At 49.6% G+C, this 10,262-nt stretch overlaps 1 protein-coding gene across 2 annotated transcripts in view; it reads right to left on the reverse strand.

Moving 5' to 3' along the window:
- Positions 1–10,262, reverse strand: part of LOC309545604 (septin-10-like) — a 132,717-nt gene that overhangs the window by 56,192 nt on the left and 66,263 nt on the right. For both annotated transcript variants that reach the window (XM_082244846.1, XM_082244845.1), the window contains exons 4-5: positions 9,325–9,520; positions 1,985–2,171 (exon numbers count right to left, since the gene is read on the reverse strand). In XM_082244846.1, the coding sequence (XP_082100972.1) occupies positions 1,985–2,171; positions 9,325–9,520 (383 nt within the window). The remainder of the gene's footprint in view (positions 1–1,984; positions 2,172–9,324; positions 9,521–10,262) is intronic.

Consider the following 10,262-nt stretch of genomic DNA (forward strand, 5'->3'; position numbering starts at 1 on the left):
TAAGGCTAGGTTCACACTTAAATTGAATGTGGCTCATAGCAGGGGTCTGGTGCGTCCCTGTTCTCCATTTCAGGGACAAATCGGGCCCAAATTTTTGCCTGATCTCGGACCTGAAACAAAGCCAAAAAAGCACAGGACCCCCCCCCCCCCCCCCCTGTGCAATCCACTTTGTAGCTACCCCAGAGATGTGTGAAACGGCTCCATTAAGAGCCAGGCACAGTCTCCTGTTATGCAAATTGAATGCGGGGAAACCCACATCCAATTGGCACTAGTGTGAACCCAGTCTGAAGGTATAGCAGGATAAACCCAATTAAATGTTTCTTTTTGCTTATTTTAATTTGTAAGTCTAAAAACAGTTTGTGTTAGATGCCCCTTAACACTACTTACTATTGTTTCTGCTTATAAATACAATTTGTTGTTCATGTCAGATGATGGCAGGTGCCACTCATACATGGAGAAAAAAAGTTACAGGAAAGGAGCACCTAAATATACAAAAAGTGAGTTGGAAAACATGCCACACTAAAGACCATGTGATCATATTTTCATTTTAAATACCAACCAAAAATAGTGAAGGGGATTTTGAAGACACCTTAAAGTGATATTAAACCCAACCCTTTTGTTTCAAAGCTCTGCCTTTATTGTAGTTTTCTATGGCTAGTAATCTTCTTCTGCCCCTCTCTCCCATCACAAGGTGCCCATTTTCCTACCCCATGTTGATTGGACACCTGTGCATGCGTGTTCTGGGGCTTAGGACTACATTCTCCTGTCCCAACGCTGCCTGTGCCCGCAGGCATCCTGGCATCTCAGCAAACATTACCAAATCCTCCCCATGAACGAAAGTGGCCGTGGCTCTGGCTACATCAACAAAAGCCTGCCTCTGTTCTGCCTTTAATGAAAACTGAAGGGGGGTGTGTCCGCACGTGAGCCGCACTGGACGTGTAGTCCCAGAGCTCCGCCGCGTCCACCACTCAATCCAGTGCCATCCACATAGTTGTGCCCGGTGCCAAGTAGATTTCTGCACCCATCGACGGTACACTTTGTGGGCTACCCCCCCGTTACCCTCAGTTTGTCTCTGGGTGACCGGATTGCCGCGCTACCGACCCCGCGGCCTACTTGCGGTACCGCCTCGTGTGCTGTGCATCTGAGGGCTTTGGCAATCACCACCCAGTAAGGAGATCTGCCATCCGCTCCCTGTGCCCCGACAGACATGATCTCCTTCCCCTCTGACACCCGGGGACCTGCGGGAGCTGCCTCTCACATCCAATTCGGAGGCCTTCAGCGGCTGGCCGCCATTTTCTCAGGGCCTATACTCCCCTCCATCACTCGCAGGCCTGCAGGCGCTTCACCACTCCGGCCTCATTGCATACCTGCCTGCTCTGCTCTCTTCCCGACCGGACTCCAGGCACTTTCAAACAGCTCCATCTACTCACTGTATAGCTGCGGCCCATGAATATGAATATTAAATAAAGGTTCCCGACCCCTGAAATATAGTGTATGGCTCTCACGGAATTACATTTGAAAATATGTGGTGTTCATGGCTCTCTCAGCCAAAAAGGTTCCAGATCCCTGGTCTAGAGGATTGCTCCCTCAGGCTCCAAGCTGCTAGACTGTCTTTGCTGCCTCTTTTCCCCTATGCTCTGGTAGTCAGATGCCCTGATGTCATCAAGTACATAGCCATACACTGGACATGAGGACGCTATGGGACAGTCCACAAGCCGGAGCATAAGGGAGCTTGGATAAGGTAAGTCATGGTGCTTTTCTCTGTCCTCTAGACTTAAAAAGACATTTAACCTTTGCAGTTGAGGACCCTTTGCAAGGGAGGATTTTAATTTTCCCAGAGAGTTTTAATCAAACCCTTGAAAAAAATGAAGTCCAAATATGATGATCAAAGTCCACTTGTATGCAATCAACAAACATACACACAGGGACAGATATACACACATAAAGCTCCAATAAAATAGGACAACATAAAGTGTAAAATTACCTTGCTGTCTAACTTCTTCATGGTTATCAGATCGAGGGATCTAAGTGAATGTCCAGTGGGAGCAACGAAGTAAAGGCATGCATGAATACGGGAGTCATGATATTTGTACAATAAACGCTTTATCTTTAATTCTTCTTGCAAGTAGGCTTCAAATTGTGTATCAATGTAGTCCACGATGGGCATATAGCTGAAAAAATATGAACACTGAGTGAATATAAATAATATGAAAAATGAAGCAATGGTTTGGGGAAACATGCTCCAAAGAGAAAGGTAAACTGGTTGCCACTCCAAACAATGAGGACATTTACCAGCTTATTGAATTCTTCCGTATAAAACCCTTAAAAACATCACAGCTTCAACCAGGGGAACATAAGTTGATGCGTTTCACACAGAACGTGCATTCTGCATGACACAATAACTGCTGTTAAAGCTGGCTGAAGATGTCATGCTTGTAACTGTTTTATATGGAAGACTTCAATAAACTCTTTTGCAATTTCTCCATCGTTTGGAGTGCAGTCAACCAGTTTACCTTTCTCTTTGGAGTTTTACGATTCCAGATTGGACCAGCACCTGATCAGTTTGTGGAGGGGCTGAATTACTTACTGCTCACCTGGAGCAGTGTTCATACCACTATACCTAATAGGAAAACATGCTGTCTATATATATATATATATAAATGATAAGCTACAGTATAAACACACAAATGTATATGAATACTGAACTACAGCCTGTAGTTCAGGGAAAAGGGAAAAGAATGAACCTCTTTTGGGTTTTTAGAGCTATCTGCTTCACTATTGGAGCAAATTTTCTCCGCTTCGGTTATGGTCACCAGTACAGAAAATGCAGGAAAGTTTTTTGTATGAAAGTGTGTACGCTCTGCAAAAGAGTGGAGTCTAGTGCCAAGATGATTAAACTCTCCTACGTGCAGAAGAAGCTTCACTAAAGATGGCACTAGCAGCTGTGAAACAGCATAGGAGAGTCCAACACATCTAACTCAGAGGTAAGTATGCCATAGCATACAAGCATCCAGTGCAAACATACTTAAACGTTATGGCAAATGCTCCCATTGCACACCCAGTACTCATTTCTACTTAAAAGGGAAAAAACGGAGTCCTCCGACAGTCGCCGCCTCTTCATATTCGTCACATATGGGTATTAGACTTTGCTCCGAAGGAGTAGCTAGGCAACAGAATATGTTAACATTAAAGCTTTTAACATATCCCAACCTCAAGGGGTGGTCCCCTCAGTCAATACCCTCCTACTTCCTGCAACCATATCTCAGTTTTAGTGGAATAGCAGTAGAGTATACAACCAAACCCCAAAAGAGGGGCGGGGGCGGCGACTGTCGGAGGACTCAGAGAAAGGAATTTTACAGGTAAGATTTTACAAAAATTCCGTTTTCTCTTACGTCCTCCGACAGTCGCCGCCTCTTCATATTCGTCACATATGGGGACGTCCCAAAGCAGTGCAAACATGAGGGGTGGGAAACGCATCCGCGCCGAAAGGCAACGCAGTCTCCGCATCAAAGAAAGGAACCTTACCAAAGGAAGGAAACCAGCTGGGCTACAGGAAAAAACAAGTGCTCAACAGGAGCAACAACCCAGGAAAAGACAAATATCCAGGGGATAGAAAGCTTATCCCAACAGCCAGAGGTCCCCAACAAGGGACCCTAGGGAATTGCCGCACTAAGAACCTTGCGGCCAAAGGAAGCATCCGCCGATGCCTGAACATCTACTTTGTAGAATTTTGTGAAAGTGTGTACGGTCGACCAAGTCGCCGCCTTACACACCTGGGCTACAGAAGCCCCATGACGACAGGCCCAAGACGTACTCAGAGATCTAGTAGAGTGCGCCTTCACAGGCACAGGGGGAACCTTCCCCTGCAAAGCATAGGCCTGTTCAATGGTCTGCCGGATCCATTTGGCGATGGTAGAGGCCGACGCCGCCATGCCCTTCCGAGGACCCTCTGGAAGAACAAACAAGGAGTCCGTCTTTCGAAAAGACTCAGTCGATTTAAGGTAAACCCTTATCGCCCGAACAACATCCAGAGAATGTAATCTCACCTCCTTTGGATGTTTAGGCTTCGCGCACAGCGAAGGCAAGACAATATCCTCATTAAGATGGAATTCCGAAACTCGTTTCGGAAGAAAAGAAGGATTAGGTCGCAAGACCACCTTATCCAAATGAACAACCAGATACGGAGACTTGCAGGACAAAGCTGCCAGCTCCGACACTCTGCAAGCCGAAGTGATCGCCACCAAAAAGGCGACCTTTTTGGACAACATAGACAACGAGATCTCCCTGATCTGTTCAAAAGGAGCACGTTGCAACACAGACAGAATGAGATTCAAGTCCCAAGGGGGCAAAGGATCCCTCCTAGGAGGAACCAGATGCCGCACACCCTGAACAAAAGTGCCAACCAAGGAGTTGGAAGCCACGGGACGTTGAAACAGAACGGCCAGCGCAGACACCTGACCCTTTATCGTAGCCAGCGCCAAACGCTGATAGACACCCGTTTGAAGGAAGGACAGCACACGGGAAACCGAGTACGTGCGGGGTGAAAACCCCCTGGACTCACACCAGGCAAAATAGGCCTTCCAAGTACGGTAATAAACCTTCCCCGAGGAAGACTTCCTCGCGTTGATCAAAGTATGAACGACCTCTGGGGAGAGACCCTTCTCCTTCAGGACCTCGGTCTCAACAGCCAGGCCGTCAAAGCCAGCGACTGTAAAGCAGGATGGTAAATCGGTCCTTGAGACAGGAGATCGTCTCGAAGAGGCAGACGCCACGGGGCGTCGACCGCCAGATTCACGAGGTCTGTGTACCAGGACCGGCGAGGCCAGTCCGGTGACACAAGAATCACCGTGCTGCGTTCCGAGTGTAACCTGCGAAGGAACCTGGACAGCAACTGAATCGGTGGAAACGCGTACATCAGCCTGTACTGATGCCACGGGGCCACTAACGCGTCCGACGCGTCTGCCCGAGGGTCGCGCGTCCTTGCCACGAACCTTCTCACCTTGTTGTTGAGACGAGACGCGAACAGGTCCACATCTGGAAGACCCCACTTCGCGCACAACATCTGGAAGACAGCCGGGTGGAGAGACCATTCCCCCTGATCCAGGGTTTGGCAACTCAGATAGTCCGCCTGCCAGTTCTCCACCCCCGGAATGTGAACCGCCGTTATCGCCGGGACATGAGTCTCGGCCCAAGACAGAATGTCGGCCACTTCTCGAGCCGCTCGGGCACTCCTGGTGCCCCCTTGGTGGTTGATGTAGGCCACCGCCGTGGCATTGTCCGTCTGCACCCAAACCGGGCAGCCCTGCAGCCGGTCCGTCCAGCGATGAAGACAGAGATTTATCGCACGCAATTCCAGAATGTTGATCGGAAGGGAGGACTCCCCCTCCGACCAAGTTCCCTGGGCGGACAGAACGCCCAGAACACCACCCCAGCCCGACAGGCTGGCATCCGTGGTGATCACCGTCCACGAGATAGGACGAAAACGACTTGCCCCCGGACACCATCGGGGACTGGAGCCACCACAGAAGGTCTCTTCTGGTGCGATGACTCAACGAGATTTGAAGATCCAGAGATTGAGGTCGCCCGTCCCACATGGACAGGATCTCCGCTTGGAGACCCCGCGTGTGAAACTGGGCGAAGGGAAGCGCCTCGAAGGCCGAGACCATCAATCCCAGACATCTCATGCACGTCCGCAGAGACGAGTGCGGAACGTCCCTGAGGGACCTGACTTCCTCCTGAAGAGTTCTGAGTTTGTCTTCCGGTAGGAAGACCTTCGCCTGCACCGAGTCCAGAATCATTCCCAGGTAGGAAAGACGAACCGACGGACTCAGTGTCGACTTTGGAAAATTTATCGTCCAACCAAACTCCTGCAGAGTTTGCATCGTGACAGACAGGTCCTTCTCCAGACCCTGGCTGGTCGCAGGCCGAACCAGAATGTCGTCCAGATACCCCAGGACAGAAATGCCCTGGGCCCTCAATAATGCCAGAACCGGTGCAAGCACCTTGGTGAAGACCCGCGGAGCCGAGGCGAGACCAAAAGGCAACGCCACAAACTGGTAGTGATCCTCCGCAATGGCAAATCGAAGGAACCTCTGGTGACCCTCGAAAATGGGGATGTGAAGATACGCATCCTTCAAATCGATGGAGGCCATGAATTCCCCCGGAACCAGGGCAGCCACCACCGACCGCAGGGATTCCATGCGGAACTTGCGAACCCGCACAGAGCGGTTCAGAGCCTTCAAGTCCAGAATTGGACGAACCTTGCCCTCCTTTCTGGGCACGGTGAACAGATTGGAATAAAACCCCCGAAACCTGTCCCGATGAGGCACCGGAACTACCACTCCCTGAGCCCTCAGGTCCCGCACCGCCAGGTGCAGGTCCCGTAAACGCTCTGGAGACAGTTGAAGATTTGAGGTAAAAAATCTGCTCTCCGGCCGAGAGAGAAACTCGATCTTGTAACCAGATCGAACGATCTCCTGAACCCATCTGTCCCGCACGCGGGTCAACCAGGGTTGAAGAAAACTGAGCAAGCATCCCCCCACCCCAAAACTGGGTGAGGGCGCCCCTTCAGGCCGCACTGTTATGGGCTGCGGATCCGGATTGACCGGACTTCTGTTTTCCAGACCAGGGCTTCTTCTGAGAGCCTTGACCTTTGAACGGTTTGCCCTTGTAGTGCGACCGAAAGGCACGAAAGGACCCCTGAGGGGGCCGAAAATTAGCATGCTTCTTCCCAGAAGCCCCCTTAGCCTTGGGGAAATGGGTCAAGAGAGTGCTCTTACCTCCGGTGATCCCCTTAATCAACACATCCAAGGACTCCCCAAAAAGGCGAGACCCATCATAAGGCAGATTGGCTAAGGTCTTACGTGAAGACTGGTCCACCGACCAACATTTCAACCAAACCAGGCGGCGAGACAACACCGCCACGCTGTGCACACGCGCAGCCAACGGGACTAGGTCCAAATCCGCATCACACAGATACATAACACCCTGGTGGATTTGATCCACCATATCCAGGGTCGCCGGCGAGGCCGAATCGGCCACTAGGACGCGCCTAAGCATCTGCGTCCAACTTGCGACCGCCTGGGCCGCCATGAGAGAGGCAAACAGAGCCTTGAGCATAGAACCCGTAACAGAATAAGTATGACGGGCAAGAGACTCCAATCTCCTATCCGTGGCATCACGGAACACAGGGGAATCCTCTGCAGGAATCGCAGTGGATTTGTTTAAAACCGCAATTGCGTGATCCACTGGGGGTGGCACACACCACCTTTCATCAGTGGAAGGCGAGAAAGGATAACGCAGCTTGAACCTACTTGGTACAGCAAAAGGTTTGCGTAGATTGCGCCATTGTTCCTTAACAGCGCGCTGAAAATCATCATTGCAGGGAAAAACCTGCGGCGTCCTGCGTTTTCTCTGCGTCCCATAAGCCGCCAAGGCAGCGGGGGGGACACACTTCATCCTGCAAACGCAGTGTTTGTTTTATGGAAGCAATCAATTCATCCATGATTGCAAGCTCTTCAGGCGAGCCAGGGGGAGAATTATCAACCCCTTCAACTTCAGCCTCCACCTCGGACCCCACTAGATCTAGGGAGGAGCGGGACCCCGATAAGGAGGCCCCCGCCATAACAACCCCATCACCTTCAGCCTCAGAATCAGAGGAAAGAGCAACTCTGGGTCTTTTAGTAGATTGAGCAGCCACCAGCATCCGCACCTGAGCAGCAAGGCCAGCCACAATAGTGGCTAAATCCCCCCCTGGGGGGGAAACAGGGGTCCCCTGGCTTTCCACCAAGGCGGTAGGAAATTTGCCCTCCTGAGAATCCATTGCCCCTATAACAAATGCCGGATAATAAAGGGTTAACTGCCCCTTTAACAAGCGCGGCGAGCGCAGCCCACCGCACCACACACAAGCACAAAGAGACCCCCACAGGGACAATAAAACTGACACAGGCAATGGATAGGAAGGATATAACCTGAGGAGACCCTCGCTGCTGCTGCTGCCTCGATCGGTGTTCCTGGAGAAGAGGAAGTGATGCTGCCAGGGCGCTCTATGAAAGCCTATGGGAGGCTACAAGAAAATGGCCGCCATGCATGTAGAACATGCGGCCGGAGCGAGTGTAGGCAAAATGGCGCCGTTTGGCGCCGAAACCGCCGCTCCACAGTACAGTAATGCACACATGTCTGTATATAAAAAAACATGTCAGATCGCCGCAGTGATCGCTGTACAATGCCCAAACATGCCACAAAACATGCCCCACAGCACACAGCTTCTCACACTGACAAGGCTGACACACACAGTGTCACACAGCTCCCCCCCCCCCCCCCTTGCAGCCCACAGCATGCAGCCGAGAGATAGGGAGACAAACAGTGTGAATAGAGGCAGGTTACACAGTCCCAGACTGACACCCCCCCAGACAGACAGGTCCCCACACAAATACACTTACCTCACAGTGGCGTGGGGGACCCGCACAGGCGAACAAGCCGCTGCACATGAGGCAGGGAGAGTCGCATACAAGACGCACAGAATGAGGGTTAAGAAACCGCACAGCGTCCAGTGAGGTAGCCACCTCACCAATCATCCCTGCACCGAACAGGGATGGGTCGTTCACTGTGCCAGGAGCGTTACCTGGCTGAACGCTCGATGGCAGGCTGGGAAGCCACTGACCCACGACCTGCGACCAGGGGGATCAGCCCGAGACCCAGCCCGCATGATCCTCTTCATCCGAAGAACTAACTAATGCTGACAAAAAGAACAGCTAAGTAAAGGTAGAGAGAAAACTCAAACAAAAAATCAAAAAAGAAGAAAGAGTCTGGGGCACAAAGCCCCAGCACAGAGAGAGCCAGCCACTCCTGACAAGCTAGACATTAAAACTGAGATATGGTTGCAGGAAGTAGGAGGGTATTGACTGAGGGGACCACCCCTTGAGGGTGGGATATGTTAAAAGCTTTAATGTTAACATATTCTGTTGCCTAGCTACTCCTTCGGAGCAAAGTCTAATACCCATATGTGACGAATATGAAGAGGCGGCGACTGTCGAAGGACGTAAGAGAAACATATATTTTGTAGCTTTGATTGCTACCAGCAGCAATTATATTATGCAGAAAGCTGAAGTAATCAGCTTTATGTCAGTTATCATATGAAAGATATATTTTTAAACAGACTGTATGAATGACTGCACTGGTACTTACCAAAAAATAAAAAAAATATTTGCCAATAATATATATTAAAAAAAAAAAAAAAAAACGAATTATAAAAACTGTTGTTGGAGCATCCATCTACTTATGTTTGCGTATTACAAATGTTTCTGATACAAATGTCAAACCAACCTGTCTTCTTTGTTTATCTGGTCCCCAAATCCTACTGTATTCACAATGGTCAATTTCAAGCGTACATTGCTTTCTTGGAGGTCATAGGTCTGTGATCTGAGCTTTACTGATGGTTCAAAATGAGTGGATTCGAGTTCTTCAAAGTTTGTATTAAACAGTGTGTTTATTAATGTTGATTTTCCAATACCAGTTTCCCCTGCAAAGTAAACATATTTAAAAATGAATCAAAGTTTTTGTAGTGTTATATCCCTTATTAGCACATTATTGTCGAAGGGCATTAAACAACAGCAAACAAATTTAGCACGTAGTTACATGGCCACCCAAAACATAGCTGTATTGTTTTAAACAGGGTGCCATTGCCTCCAGGGTCACATGCACCAATCATCTGTTCCACTCTTTCTGAGCTATCATTATATTCTGTATTGTATGCACAGTTAGTATCCCAAGAAGCAAATGGCATCTTGTAGTGCAGCGGTGGTCAATCTGGGGAATCTCAAAGGGCACCCTTAATATCACCAAAGGGCAGCATATAATATTCAGTAAGCTAAAGAGGCAGTGGGGACAAAAATAAGACAAATTTTGAAAGGTGATCAAAGGAAAGACAAGAAGGCATACTAAAGGCAAATAGACAATGCAATTTGCAAAGTGCACTTGCACGCTGCAAGTGCAGTCACTCCAGAGCTTAAAGAGGAGTTCCAGCTGGAGAAAAAAAATTAAAAGTCAGCAGCTACAAAATACTGTAGCTGCGGACCTTTAATATATAGACACTTAACTGTCCAGGGAGCCTGCGCTGTCAGAACCCCAGCTGATTTTATGATCGGCTGCCGCCACCATTCATTCTGAGGTAAACCAGCAGTGAAGCCTTTCGGCTTCACAGCCATTCCCTACTGCGCATGTGCGAAGCAGCAGCACATTCTAATTGGTTCGGCGGCAGGGAA

This window comes from Pelophylax lessonae (genome assembly GCF_965119305.1).
Source record: "Pelophylax lessonae genome assembly, chromosome: 2".
Classification (NCBI taxonomy): Eukaryota; Metazoa; Chordata; class Amphibia; order Anura; family Ranidae; genus Pelophylax; species Pelophylax lessonae.